Source organism: Leucoraja erinacea, unplaced genomic scaffold, assembly GCF_028641065.1.
Source record: "Leucoraja erinacea ecotype New England unplaced genomic scaffold, Leri_hhj_1 Leri_382S, whole genome shotgun sequence".
Classification (NCBI taxonomy): Eukaryota; Metazoa; Chordata; class Chondrichthyes; order Rajiformes; family Rajidae; genus Leucoraja; species Leucoraja erinaceus.
In genome coordinates this window covers 111,893-127,716 of record NW_026576283.1, presented here as the reverse complement: position 1 = coordinate 127,716, position 15,824 = coordinate 111,893, and the positions used below count along the sequence as shown (strand labels likewise).

Sequence of the window (15,824 nt, the reverse complement as noted above, 5' to 3'; positions counted from 1 at the left end):
ACAAAGTGCACCCAAGCGGACCAACAGCCAGCGCAGAGAACACGGAAAAGAAGAAAGAAGAATGAAAGAAACAGCGCTAAACCCAGCTCAACTCTGCCCTTCCCACCCCCACCCAGGTGAGCCTTACATCCCTCCCCTGGACGTGCTGGACATATAGGGCAACCGTCCCCGGAGAAAGCCGAGATAGAACAGAGAAGCAGCGCTGGGTGTCCCTTCTGTCCAGGCGGGCTTGGAGGTTAATTAACCCCGGCGAGAACAGGCAGAGAGTTGATCGGTGCATTTTAGCGCATCGTGTGAGCCGTGCGTGCCAGTCCAGTGTGCGCTGCCGTAGTGTGCGCTAGCGTGTGCGTGTGTTTCAGTCCTGTCCACAGAAAAATTGTGTCCCCCCCCGTCCCCTCCAGTGTTGGATAGTAGCGAGTTCCGCTCCTTGCAGGTTATCAGTGGGGGTGGGGATGCTGTGACACGCAGAACATGCCAAGCTCCAGGAACATGGGCATTTTTCCCCACACTCTCCGCGCAGTGTGTGATGCAAGTAAACTGGCCTCTGGTATACACTTATCCCTGTCCGGGCCTGCAGTGTCCATGGGCCCGACAAGTTATTATAACAACTGGAACATAGGGTAATCTAGAACGGGACAGTCCCATGGGAACGCCCAAGAAAAAAAAAATTAAGAAACCAACGAAGAATTGTACAATGCCCCACATATGCCAACCGTAAACCTGTGCGTAACGCAAAAGATTTTTTTTACAAAGTCACTGCCAAAGTGATCAGATGCAGTGTGCGTGTCTGTGGTGGAGCGCGGGAGTGAGCGCCTCACAGTGGGGAGGAATATAGGAGTTTTGATAGAGGAGAGGGAGAGCTCCTCTGGGTGGAGTCTGGGTGGAGTCCAGTGTGGGACAGAGGGAACGAGGCGAGGGGGAGTGTACGGAGTTGGCTGGTGTGGAGTGTGTTGGGGGGACTCTAAGAAGGTAGGAGGAGAATGAAAATCAAATAGAGGGAGAGTTCGAGGATTGAACAAGGAAGTGTGCGGCGTAGAATGTGTTTAGGAGTGACACAGCACGGAAACAGGACCCGATCAGCCCCTACGGCCCAACACAGGCCAACATGTCTCAGCTACACTAGTCATAGTAGAGTGACACAGCAAGAAACGGACCGTCCCAACTTGCCCACATGGCCACACAGTCCCAGCTACACTTATCCACCTGCAGCATTTGGCCTACCCTTAAAACCTGTCCTAGCCAGTACTTGTCCACTGTTTCTTACATGTTAGGTAGTCCAAGCCCCCACACCCACACACAACACCACAACACTCATCAATAACTCCTCTGCAGCTTGATCTCCTTTAAAACTTGCTCCTGCCGTTAAAAAACCAGTCTCTCTTCTGGTGACATTTTCCATAGGGGGAGGAGCGAAACCATCTGAAGGCTACTCTGTCGTGCCGCTAATTGTATTTATTGCGTCTGGTATACACTCAGCTCAACGGAATGGGAAAAAAAACAGATTTTTCTCAACCCAGCCTCTAAACGTACCTACTCTAAATGCAGCAGCATTTCTGGTAAAGCCCGTCTGTGGTCCTCTCTGTGGCCTCCTCATCCTTACTAGAGGGTAACGTAAAGAGACTCCAGAATGTAGCATAATACAAAAGTACATATAATTGCCTCAGAACATCACGTGACTCATATACTAAACGCCCCAAGCGGATGAGAGGCAAGCAAACCATATGCCTGCTTTATCAAGGCATTCTTAGGAACATAGCAATCAGGTGCAGCAGTAGTCAGTAGGAGCAGAGGCCATTCGGCTCTTCGAGCCTGCACCGCCATTCAATATGATCATGGCTGATCATCCAACTCAGTATCCCGTTCCTGCCTTCTCACCATACCCCCTGATCCCTTTAGCCACAAGGGCCACATCTAAATCCCTCTGAAATATAGGCCAATTGGAACTGGCCTCAACTACTTCTGTGGCAGAGAATTCCAGAGATGCACCACTCTCTGTGTGAAAAAATGTATTTTCGCATCTCGGTCCTAACATATTTTCCCCTTTTATCCTTAAACTGTGACCCCTTTGTTCTGGACGTCCCCAACCTCGGGAGAACAATTCTTCCTGATCTAGCCTGTCCAACCCCTTAAGAGATTTTGTAATAATTAACATCCTGACTCTTATAATCAACGCCCCCCCCCAATGCGATGAAGCAGCAAAAACAGACCATATGCATCATTTATTTAATGCAATCTTTTGTGGTGCCACCTTTAAGGGTGTTACTGACGTATAAACCTCTATATCTATTCCTTAGGGGACATTAACCATACTAAACATCTAACAATCACAGCACGGAACAGGGAATCTAGGCTCGAACAAACAAGCCACCAGGCCCGAACAACTTTTTTTCCCTTAGTCCCACCTGGCCTGCACTCATACCATAACCCTCCATTCCCTTCTCATCCAGATGGCCTATCCAATTGATTTTTAAATGATACCAAGAAACCGGTCCTCCACCACTTCCACTGGAAAGTTCAGTCCACACCGCTACCACTCTCTTGAGTAAAGATAGTTACTTCCTGCCTATGTGACCCCTAAACTACTGTCCCTTCCCTTAATGCTTCAACTCGGGTCACTTGGTTTGAACTCTTCAATAGTCTCAATGGAAAAAGCTATATTCACGTTAAACTATGTCTATTCCCTCTCATCATTTAAAGACCGCCATCAAGTCATCCCGTCATATCTCCCCCCTTGAATCTTCTGCGCTCCAAAGAAATAAAAGTACCTCAATCTGTGTCAAAACTTCTCTGTATACTTGAGTTGCTGACAAACCCAGGTGGCAAACATACAAGTAAATTGCATCTGTCCTCTCTCTATTTTGTTGATAATCCTTCCTATAATTAGGCGACCAAAAATCCAATAAAAAAAATGTAAAACATCACTCCAGAATTGGCCTCACCAATGATCTTGGACAATGGAAACCATTTCAAGCCCCAATTCGATTTTTAATGAATTTACAGGGGTGTTGCCAGGACTCGAGGGCCTGAGCTATAGGGAATCGATTGGGCAAGTTAGGACTTTGTTGCTTGGAACGCAGGAAGTTAATGGGTGTTCTTATTGAGATGTGTTTAATCATGATAGGAATGGATAAGTTCAATGTCTTTCAGCCAGAAAACTGCAACAGAGGATGGTGGGGTATATCGAATGAGCTGTTAGAGATGGTACATGAGGCAGGTACAAGAACCACATTTATACGCCACATGGACAGGTACATGGATAGGAATGATTTAGATTGATATGGGCTAAAGAGGGGCAAATGGGATACGTTTAGATGCGTCGAGATGGACAAGTTGGGCAGCAGGGTCTGTTTACGTGCTCTATCATCTATGGTTCTGTGGTCAGACGTTGAAATTCACCCCAACACAGAATGGGGGGAGTCACGTGGAGTGAGACATGTTTCGGAAGGAGAGTGGATGAAGAGAGACTGGATGATGCTTCCAGTCCGTTATTCCCCAACCTCTTTTTCCAGTCTGATGACCTGTTGTGGTGTTGCCACACTCCCGTTTCTCTGTTTCATTATTCCAGATCACCAGATGTCCACAGGGAAACAGACCCAGGGATCATCGACTGGAGAATCCACCCAGGAATCGTCTTCTGTCCCAGTGGGAGACACATCCTCAGGTACCAAAGTCCTCGCATACGTTATCCCTTGTCCTCATTAACCCTGCAGCCAGCTTTTGGAGAGGGTGGTAGTTTGTTTAACAGTGGACAATAATCCCCCTTGGATTCATCGACACAAAGTGCTGGAGTAGCTCAGCGGGTCAGGCAGCATCTCTGGAAAAAAGGAATAGATGACGTTTCAGGTTGAGGCCCTTCTTCAGATTTCACCCTTGGATTGAGGATGGTTGAGGAAACCACTCTAGAAATGCTGTCTAGTCGCTGAGTTACTCCAGCACTTTGTGTCTTTCTTTGTAAAACAGCACATAACCATATAACAATTACAGCACGGAAACAGGCCATCCCGGCCCTACTAGTCCGTGATGAACACTGACTCTCACCTAGTCCCATCTACCTGCACTCAGACCATAACCCTCCATTCCTTTCCCGTCCATATACATATCCAATTTATTTTTAAATGATAAAATCGAACCTGCCTCCACCACATCCACTGGAAGCTCATTCCACACAGCTACCACTCTCTGAGAAAAGAAATTCCCCCTCATGTTACCCCTCAACGTTTGTCCCTTAATTCTCAAATCATGTCCTCTTGTTTGAATCTTCCCTACTCTCAGTGGGAAAAGCTTATCCACGTCAGCTCTGTCTACCCTCTCATCATTTTAAAGACCTCTATCAAGTCCCCCCCTTAACCTTCTGCGCTCCAAAGAATAAAGACCTAACTTGTTCAACCTTTCTCTGTAACTTAGTTGCTGAAACCCAGGCAACATTCTAGTAAATCTCCTCTGCACTCTCTCTATTTTGTTGACATCGTTCCAATAATTTGGCGACCAAAATTTTACACAAGACTCCAGAATTGGTCTCACGAATGCCTTGTACAATGTTAACATTTCATCCCAACTTCTATACTCAATGCTCTGATTTATAAAGGCCAGCACACCAAAAGCTTTCTTTACCACCCTATCTACATGATATTCCACCTTCAGGAAACTATGCACAGTTATTCATAGATCCCTCTGTTCAACTGCATTCCTCAATTTGCTACCATTTACCATGTACGTCCTATTTTGATTTGTCCTGCCAAGATGTAGCACCTCACACTTATCAGCATTAAACTCCATCTGCCATCTTTCAGCCCACTCTTCCAAATGGCCTAAATCTCTCTGTAGACTTTGAAAATCGACTTCATTATCCACAACACCACCAATCTTAGTATCATCTGCATACTTACTAATCCAATTTACCGCACCATCATCCAGACCATTGATGTACATGACAAACAACAGTGGACCCAACACAGAAACCCTGTTGGTCACCCTGTTCTGGGAAGGACATCACTAAACTGGAAAGAGTGCGGAGAGAATTTACAGGGGTGTTGCCAGGACTCGAGGGCCTGAGCTATAGGGAATCGATTTGGCAAGCTAGGACTTTATTGCTTGGAACGCAGGAAGTTAATGGGTGTTCTTATTGAGATGTGTTTAATCATGATAGGAATTGATAAGTTCAATGTCTTTCAGCCAGAAAACTGCGACAGAGGATGATAGGTATATGGAATGAGCTGTTAGAGATGGTACATGAGGCAGGTACAAGAACCACATTTATACGCCACATGGACAGGTACATGGATAGGAATGATTTAGACTGATATGGGCTAAAGAGGGGCAAATGGGAGACGTTTAGATGCGTCGAGATGGACAAGTTGGGCAGCAGGGTCTGTTTACGTGCTCTATCATCTATGGTTCTGTGGTCAGGCGTTGAAATTCACCCCAACACAGAATGGGGGGAGTCACGTGGAGTGAGACATGTTTCGGAAGGAGAGTGGATGAAGAGAGACTGGATGATGCTTCCAGTCCGTTATTTCCCAACCTCTTTTTCCAGTCTGATGACCTGTTGTGGTGTTGCCACACTCCCGTTTCTCTGTTTCATTATTCCAGATCACCAGATGTCCACAGGGAAACAGACCCAGGGATCATCGACTGGAGAATCCACCCAGGAATCGTCTTCTGTCCCAGTGGGAGACACATCCTCAGGTACCAAGTCCTCGCATACGTTATCCCTTGTCCTCATTAACCCTGCAGCCAGCTTTTGGAGAAGGTGGTAGTTTGTTCAACAGTGGACAATAATCCCCCTTGGATTCATCGACACAAAGTGCTGGAGTAGCTCAGCGGGTCAGGCAGCATCTCTGGAAAAAAGGAATAGATGACGTTTCAGGTTGAGGCCCTTCTTCAGATTTCACCCTTGGATTGAGGATGGTTGAGGAAACCACTCTAGAAATGCTGTCTAGTCGCCGAGTTACTCCAGCACTTTGTGTGTTTCTTTGTAAAACAGCACTTATAACCATATAACAATTACAGCACGGAAACAGGCCATCTCGGCCCTACTGGTCCGTGATGAACGCTGACTCTCACCTAGTCCCATCTACCTGCACTCAGACCATAACCCTCCATTCCTTTCCCGTCCATATACCTATCCAATTTATTTTTAAATGATAAAATCGAACCTGCCTCCACCACATCCACTGGAAGCTCATTCCACACAGCTACCACTCTCTGAGTAAAGAAGTTCCCCCTCATATTACCCCTAAACTTCTGTCCCTTAATTCTCAAGCCATGTCCTCTTGTTTGAATCTTCCCTACTCAATGGAAAAAGCTTATCCCGTAACTCCTGTTATCCCTTCTCACCCTTTTAAAGACCTCTGGCCACAGTCCCCCAACCTAACTGCGCTCCAAAATATAAAGACATGAACTGGCCTCAACCCCTCTGTAACAGAGTTTCTGAAATTCAGGCCACTCTCTGTGTAAAAAAAGTTCTCCTCTGCATCTCGGTTTTAAATCCTTCCCCCCTTATCCTTAAGCTTGTACATCCCTACTCTGGAATTGGTCTCACCAAAACAATCTTCCTGTTCTAGCCTGTCCCAACCCTTACTCAATTTTTGTAAGATTTCTATAAAGGCCCACATCTCAAAATTTTCCAAACTCTATTACAAAAACGGAGGTCTAACTTTATTGCAAGAGAGAGACAGTCAACAGAGCCCAAGTGTTCTTCATGGGAGTCCTCTCTGAGCTAATGCTGAAAAACCATCTCTTTTCCCTCATTGATTTAGACAAAAAAAAGCATCCAGACAAATGGTAATGAACAAGGACACTCAGAATTCAAAGGAAATAACATTTAGCTGTGGAAAGTTACACAGGAGCAAGATTAGCCTTTCTGCAAGTTCTGTGATAGACTCTTAATCTCTTGACCGAGACCTGTCAATCACTTGTATCCTAGGCAGTTTCGGTAACCAATCTTGTGCAGACACAGATAGAATACACAAGGAAATAATTACATAAATGTTTCCATCAGCACACCAAAAGCTTTCTTTACCGCCCTATCTACATGAGATTCCACATTCAGGGAACTACGCACAGTTATTCCTAGATCCCTCTGTTCAACTGCATTCCTCAATTCGCTACCATTTACCATGTACATCCTATTTTGATTTCTCTTGCCAAGATGTAGCACCTCACACTTATCAGCATTATACTACATCTGCCATCTTTCAGCCCACTCTTCCAAATGGCCTAAATCTCTCTGTAGACTTTGAAAATCTACTTCATTACCCGCAACACCCACCTATCCTAGTATCATCTGCATACTTACTAATCCAATTTACCGCACCATCATTCAGACCATTGATGTATATGACAAACAACAGTGGACCCAACACAGAAACCCTGTTGGTCACCCTGTTCTGGGAAGGACATCACTAAACTGGAAAGAGTGCAGAGAGAATTTACAGGGGTGTTGCCAGGACTCGAGGGCCTGAGCTATAGGGAATCGATTGCGTAAGCTAGGACTTTATTGCTTGGAACGCAGGAAGTTAATGGGTGTTCTTATTGAGATGTGTTTAATCAATTATAGGGATTGATCAGTTCAATGTCTTTCAGCCAGAAAACTGCAACTGAGGATGGTGGGTATATGGAATGAGCTGTTAGAGATGGTACATGAGATTCAAGATTCAAGATTCAAGATAGATTTAATTGTCACATGTGCCTGATGGCACAGTGAAATGAATTCCCATACAGCCATACAATAAAAATAAACAGGACATAACACACTATAGGGTTTGACATAAAACATCCCCACACAGCAGAATCAAAGTTCCCCACTGTGTGGGAAGGCACCAAATTCAGTCTTCTTCCGCCACTATTCCCCGTGGTCAGGGCCTCCCCATGAGGCAGGTACAAGAACCACATTTATACGCCACTTGGACAGGTACATGGATAGGAATGATTTAGACTGATATGGGCTAAAGAGGGGCAAATAGGAGACGTTTAGATGCGTCGAGATGGACAAGTTGGGCAGCAGGGTGTGTTTACGTGCTCTATCATCTATGGTTCTGTGGTCAGGCGTTGAAATTCACCCCAACACAGAATGGGGGGGGGGTCACGTGGAGTGAGACATGTTTCGGAAGGAGAGTGGGTGAAGAGAGACTGGATGATGCTCCCAGTCCATTAGTCCCCAACCTCTTTTTCCAGTCTGATGACCTGTTGTGGTGTTGCCACACTCCCGTTTCTCTGTTTCATTATTCCAGATCACCAGATGTCCACAGGGAAACAGACCCAGGGATCATCGACTGGAGAATCCACCCAGGAATCGTCTTCTGTCCCAGTGGGAGACACATCCTCAGGTACCAAGTCCTTGCATACGTTATCCCTTGTCCTCATTAACCCTGCAGCCAGCTTTTGGAGAGGGTGGTAGTTTGTTCAACAGTGGACAATAATCCCCCTTGGATTCATCGACACAAAGTGCTGGAGTAGCTCAGCGGGTCAGGCAGCATCTCTGGAAAAAAGGAATAGATGACGTTTCAGGTTGAGGCCCTTCTTCAGATTTCACCCTTGGATTGAGGATGGTTGAGGAAACCACTCTAGAAATGCTGTCTAGTCGCCAAGTTACTCCAGCACTTTGTGTGTTTCTTTGTAAAACAGCACTTATAACCATATAACAATTACAGCACGGAAACAGGCCATCTCGGCCCTACTAGTCCGTGATGAACACTGACTCTCACCTAGTCCCATCTACCTGCACTCAGACCATAACCCTCCATTCCTTTCCCGTCCATATACCTATCCAATTTATTTTTAAATGATAAACTCGAACCTGCCTCCACCACTTCCACTGGAAGCTCATTCCACACAGCTACCACTCTCTGAGTAAAGAAGTTCCCCCTCTTGTTACCCCTCAACTTTTGTCCCTTAATTCTCAAGCCATGTCCTCTTGTTTGAATCTTCCCTACTCTCAATGGGAAAAGCTTATCCACGTCAACTCTGTCTATCCCTCTCATCATTTTAAAGACCTCCATCAAGTCCCCCCCTTAACCTTCTGCGCTCCAAAGAATAAAGACCTAACTTGTTCAACCTTTCTCTGTAACTTAGTTGCTGAAACCCAGGCAACATTCTAGTAAATCTCCTCTGTACTCTCTCTATTTTGTTGACATCCTTCCCATAATTAGGCGACCAAAATTGTGCACCATACTCCAGAATTAGCCTCACCAATGCCTTGTACAATTTTAACATTACATCCCAACTTCTATACTGAATGCTCTGATTTATAAAGGCCACCACACCAAGAGCTTTCTTTACCACCCTATCGACATGAGATTCCACCTTCAGGGAACTATGCACAGTTATTACTAGATCCCTCTGTTCAACTGCATTCCTCAATTCGCTACCATTTACCATGTACATCCTATTTTGATTTGTCCTGCCAAGATGTAGCACCTCACACTTATCAACATTAAACTCCATCTGCCATCTTTCAGCCCATTCTTCCAAATGGCCTAAATCTCTCTGTAGACTTTGAAAATCTACTTCATTATCCACAACACCACCTATCTTAGTATCATCTGCAAACTTACTAATCCAATTTACCACACCATCATCCCGATCATTGATGTACATGACAAACAACAGTGGACCCAACACAGATCCCTGAGGCACCCCACTAGTAACCGGCCTCCAACCTGACAAACAGCCATCCACCATTACGCTCTGTCATCTCCCATTCAGCCACTGTTGAATCCATCTTGCTACTCCACCATTAATACCCAACAATTGAACCTTCTTAACCAACCTTCCATGAGGAACCTTGTCAAAGGCCTTACTGAAGTCCAAATAGACAACATCCACTGCTTTACCCTCATCAATTTCCCGAGTAACCTCTTCAAAAAATTCAAGGAGATTAGTCAAACATGACCTTCCAGGCACAAATCCATGTTAACTGTTCCGAATCAGACCCGCTTTATCCAGATGCTTATATATATTATCTCTAAGTATCCTTTCCATTAATTTGGCCACCACTGACATCAAATTGACAGGTCTGTAATTGCTAGGTTTACTCTTAGAACCCTTTTTAAACAATGGAACAACATGCGCTGTACGCCAATCCTCCGGAACTATTCCCGTTTCTAATGACATTTGAATTATTTCTGTCATAGCCCCTGCTGTGTCTACATTAACCTCCCTCAATGTCCTAGGGAATATCCTGTCAGGACCTGGAGACTTATCCACTTTTATATTTTTCAATATTATCAGTACTTCCTCTTCTTTGAATCTCATCATTTCCATAGCTACTCTACTTGTTTCCCTTACCTCACATAATTCAATATCCTTTTCCTTGGTGAATACCGAAGAAAAGAAATTGTGCAATATTCCCCCATTTCTTTTGGCTCTGCAGATAGCTGTCCACTCTGACTATCTAATGGACCAATTTTATCCCTCGTTATCCTTTTGCTATTAATATAGCTGCAGAAACCCTCATTTTCCCCATGCTGCCGATAATTATTATAGATCTCAATTTCAGATTTCAATTCGGGAACAAGAACCAGAGGACATACATTTAAGATGACAGGGGAAAGGTTTAATAAGAACAAGAGGGGCAACCATTTCATTCAGTGTGGTGGAAGTATGGAACGAGCTGCCAGAGAAGATAGTTGAGGGAGATACAATAACAACATTTAAAATACCCTCGGACAGGTGCATGGATAATAAACCTTTAGCAGAATATGGGCAATATGTGGCCAAATGGGACTAACAGATAGGTCGGCATGAACGAGGTGGGCCGACGGACCTGTTCTGTGCTCTATGGTCAGTTGCTGAAATTCGCCCTGACTCAAAAGGGGGGAGGGGGAGAGCGTGGAGTGATGGACATTTCTGAAGGAGAGTGGGAGATGGGAGATCAGATGATTGCCGTACACATCACAAAGTCTGATGACCTGTTGTGGTGTTGCCACACTTCCGTCTCCCTGTTACTTTATTGCAGTTCCCCAGATGTCCACAAGGGGACAGACCCAGGGATCATCGACTGGAGATTCCACCCAGGAACCATCTTCAGTTCCAGTGGGAGACACATCTTCAGGTACCAAGCCTCCTCACACGTTATCACCTGTCCCTGCAGCCAGCATTTGAACAGGACGGTAGTTTGTTCCGCAGTGGACAACAATCCCCCTTGGATTGAGGTTGGTTGAGCGGGAACCACTCCAGAAATGTTGCCTCACCCGCTGAGTTACTCCAGCACTTTGTGTCTTTTTTTGTAAACCAGCATCTGCAGAATTAAAAAAATAGAGTGAAATTTTTTTTTTAAATTGGGGGGAAATTTTATTTAATTTATTCTACACCAGGACAGCGGGTGCCTTGCCTTTGGGATCCTTGGCCCTCTTGCTGCCGTACAGCCACTGGATGACCGTGGCATTGCCCTCGTTGACCGAGAGAGCAGAGGCTTGTTCTTCCCCCGGAGCAGCTCGTTGCCGCTGTCGCTGCTGCTATGCTCGGACGAGTCTGGGCAGCATGCTTAGATTAATGTCCATTTGTGCTTTCTGCACATATTTCTGTAGCTAATCTATATCCTGCTGTATACTTTAACATCCTTTCTCACCTCCACCAATTTTGTTTTGGGAAGTCAAACTAGGGAGGGGGCTTCACAGTGACTGGTAGGGGCTTGGAAAGTGTTATAGACAAGTGTGATCTAGGGGTGCAGGTACATAGGACTCTGAAAGTGGTGTCACAGCTAGATAGGGTGGTCAACAGGGCTTTTAGTACAGTGACCTTCATCAGTCAAGTTATTGAATATAAACATGTTGCAGTTGTACAAGATGTTGGTGAGGCCACACTTGGAGCATCATATCCAGTTTTGGTCACCCTGTTCTAGGAAGGACATCACTAAACTGGAAAGAGTGCGGAGAGAATTTACAGGGGTGTTGCCAGGACTCGAGGGCCTGAGCTATAGGGAATCGATTGGGCAAGCTAGGACTTTATTGCTTGGAACGCAGGAAGTTAATGGGTGTTCTTATTGAGATGTGTTTAATCATGATAGGAATTGATAAGTTCAATGTCTTTCAGCCAGAAAATTGCAACAGAGGATGGTGGGTATATGGAATGAGCTGTTAGCGATGGTACATGATGCAGGTACAACAACCACATTTATACGCCACTTGGACAGGTACATGGATAGGAAAGATTTAGACTGATATGGGCTAAAGAGGGGCAGATGGGAGACGTTTAGATGCGTCGAGATGGACAAGTTGGGCAGCAGGGTCTGTTTACGTGCTCTATCATCTATGGTTCTGTGGTCAGGCGTTGAAATTCATCCCAACACAGAATGGGGGGAGTCACGTGGAGTGAGACATGTTTCGGAAGGAGAGTGGATGAAGGGAGACTGGATGATGCTTCCAGTCCGTTATTTCCCAACCTCTTTTTCCAGTCTGATGACCTGTTGTGATGTTGCCACACTCCCGTTTCTCTGTTTCATTATTCCAGATCATCAGATGTCCACAGGGAAACAGACCCAGGGATCATCGACTGGAGAATCCACCCAGGAATCGTCTTCTGTCCAAGTGGGAGACACATCCTCAGGTACCAAGTCCTCGCATACGTTATCCATTGTCCTCATTAACCCTGCAGCCAGCTTTTGGAGAGGGCGGTAGTTTGTTCACCAGTGGACAATAATCCCCCTTGGATTCATCGACACAAAGTGCTGGAGTAGCTCAGCGGGTCAGGCAGCATCTCTGGAAAAAAGGAATAGGTGACGTTTCAGGTTGAGGCCCTTCTTCAGATTTCACCCTTGGATTGAAGATGGTTGAGGAAACCACTCTAGAAATGCTGCCTAGTCGCTGAGTTACTCCAGCACTTTGTGCTTTCTTTGTAAAACAGCACTTATAACCATATAACAATTACAGCACGGAAACAGGCCATCTCGGCCCTACTAGTCCGTGATGAACACTGACTCTCACCAAGTCCCATCTACCTGCATTCAGACCATAACCCTCCATTCCTTTCCCGTCCATATACCTATCCAATTTATTTTTAAATGATAACTTCGAACCTGCCTCCACCACATCCACTGGAAGCTCATTCCACACAGCTACCACTCTCTGAGAAAAGAAGTTCCCACTCATGTTACCCCTCAACTTTTGTCCCTTAATTCTCAAATCATGTCCTCTTGTTTGAATCTTCCCTACTCTCAATGGGAAAAGCTTATCCACGTCAACTCTGTCTATCCCTCTCTTCTTTTTAAAGACCTCTATCAAGTCCCCCCTTAACCTTCTGCGCTCCAAAGAATAAAGACCTAACCTGTTCAACCTTTCTCTGTAACTTAGTTGCTGAAACCCAGGCAACATTCTAGTAAATCTCCTCTGCACTCTCTCTATTTTGTTGACATCTTTCCAATAATTTGGCGACCAAAATTGTACACCAGACTCCAGAATTGGTCTCACCAATGCCTTTTACAATGTTAACATTTCATCCCAACTTCTATACTCAATGCTCTGATTTATAAAGGCCAGCACACCAAAAGCTTTCTTTACCACCCTATCTACATGATATTCCTCCTTCAGAAAACTATGCACAGTTATTCCTAGATCCCTCTGTTCAACTGCATTCCTCAATTCGCTACCATTTACGTCCTATTTTGATTTGTCCTGCCATGATGTAGCACCTCACACTTATCAGCATTAAACTCATCCATCTGCCATCTTTCAGCCCACTCTTCCAAATGGCCTAAATCTCTCTGTAGACTTTGAAAATCTACTTCATTATCCACAACACCACCTTTCCTAGTATCGTCCGCATACTTACTAATCCAATTTACCGCAACATCATCCAGACCATTGATGTATATGACAAACAACAGTGGACCCAACACAGAAACCCTGTTGGTCACCCTGTTCTGGGAAGGACATCACTAAACTGGAAAGAGTGCGGAGAGAATTTACAGGGGTGTTGCCAGGACTCGAGGGCCTGAGCTATGGGGAATCGATTGGGCAAGCTAGGACTTTATTGCTTGGAACGCAGGAAGTTAATGGGTGTTCTTATTGAGATGTGTTTAATCATGATAGGAATTGATAAGTTCAATGTCTTTCAGCCAGAAAACTGCGACAGAGGATGATAGGTATATGGAATGAGCTGTTAGAGATGGTACATGAGGCAGGTACAAGAACCACATTTATACGCCACATGGACAGGTACATGGATAGGAAAGATTTAGACTGATATGGGCTAAAGAGGGGCAAATGGGATACGTTTAGATGCGTCGAGATGGACAAGTTGGGCAGCAGGGTCTGTTTACGTGCTCTATCATCTATGGTTCTGTGGTCAGACGTTGAAATTCACCCCAACACAGAATGGGGGGAGTCACGTGGAGTGAGACATGTTTCGGAAGGAGAGTGGATGAAGAGAGACTGGATGATGCTTCCAGTCCGTTATTCCCCAACCTCTTTTTCCAGTCTGATGACCTGTTGTGATGTTGCCACACTCCCGTTTCTCTGTTTCATTATTCCAGATCACCAGATGTCCACAGGGAAACAGACCCATGGATCATCGACTGGAGAATCCACCCAGGAATCGTCTTCTGTCCCAGTGGGAGACACATCCTCAGGTACCAAGACCTCCCATACGTTATCCCTTGTCCTCATTAACCCTGCAGCCAGCTTTTGGAGAGGGTGGTAGTTTGTTCACCAGTGGACAATAATCCCCCTTGGATTCATCGACACAAAGTGCTGGAGTAGCTCAGCGGGTCAGGCAGCATCTCTGGAAAAAAGGAATAGATGACGTTTCAGGTTGAGGCCCTTCTTCAGATTTCACCCTTGGATTGAGGATGGTTGAGGAAACCACTCTAGAAATGCTGTCTAGTCGCTGAGTTACTCCAGCACCTTGTGTCTTTCTTTGTAAAACAGCACTTATAACCATATAACAATTACAGCACGGAAACAGGCCATCTCGGCCCTACTAGTCCGTGATGAACACTGACTCTCACCTAGTCCCATCTACCTGCACTCAGACCATAACCCTCCATTCCTTTCCCGTCCATATACCTATCCAATTTATTTTTAAATGATAACATCGAACCTGCCTCCACCACATCCACTGGAAGCTCATTCCACACAGCTACCACTCTCTGAGAAAAGAAGTTCCCCCTCATGTTACCCCTCAACTTTTGTCCCATAATTCTCAAATCATGTCCTCTTGTTAGAATCTTCCCTACTCTCAGTGGGAAAAGCTTATCCACGTCAACTCTGTCTATCCCTCTCATCATTTTAAAGACCTCTATCAAGTCCCCCCTTAACCTTCTGCGCTCCAGAGAATAAAGACCTAACTTGTTCAACCTATCTCTGTAACTCAGTTGCTGAAACCCAGGCAACATTCTAGTAAATCTCCTCTGTACTCTCTCTATTTTGTTGACATCCTTCCTATAATTAGGCAACCAAAATTGTACACCATACTCCAGAATTAGCCTCACCAATGCCTTGTACAATTTTAACATTACATCCCAACTTCTATACTCAATGCTCTGATTTATAAAGGCCAGCACACCAAAAGCTTTCTTTACCACCCTATCGACATGAGATTCCACCTTCGGGGAACTATGCACAGTTATTACTAGATCCCTCTGTTCAACTGCATTCCTCAATTCGCTACCATTTACCATGTACATCCTATTTTGATTTGTCCTGCCAAGATGTAGCACCTCACACTTATCAACATTAAACTCCATCTGCCATCTTTCAGCCCACTCTTCCAAATGGCCTAAATCTCTCTGTAGGCTTTGAAAATCTACTTCATTATCCACAACACCACCTTTCCTAGTATCGTCTGCATACTTACTAATCCAATTTACCGCACCATCATCCAGACCA

At 45.1% G+C, this 15,824-nt stretch overlaps 1 protein-coding gene across 1 annotated transcript in view; it reads left to right on the top strand.

Annotated features, from left to right (window-relative positions):
* Positions 1 to 3,565: 3,565 nt before the first annotated feature.
* LOC129693669 (uncharacterized) overlaps positions 3,566 to 15,824 on the top strand; it is a gene marked incomplete at its 5' end in the record, with an annotated part of 38,322 nt that continues 26,063 nt past the window's right edge. Inside the window, 5 exons of the mRNA XM_055630453.1 lie at positions 3,566 to 3,661; positions 5,590 to 5,685; positions 8,232 to 8,327; positions 12,451 to 12,546; positions 14,471 to 14,566. Of these exons, the coding sequence (XP_055486428.1) occupies positions 3,566 to 3,661; positions 5,590 to 5,685; positions 8,232 to 8,327; positions 12,451 to 12,546; positions 14,471 to 14,566 (480 nt within the window). The remainder of the gene's footprint in view (positions 3,662 to 5,589; positions 5,686 to 8,231; positions 8,328 to 12,450; positions 12,547 to 14,470; positions 14,567 to 15,824) is intronic.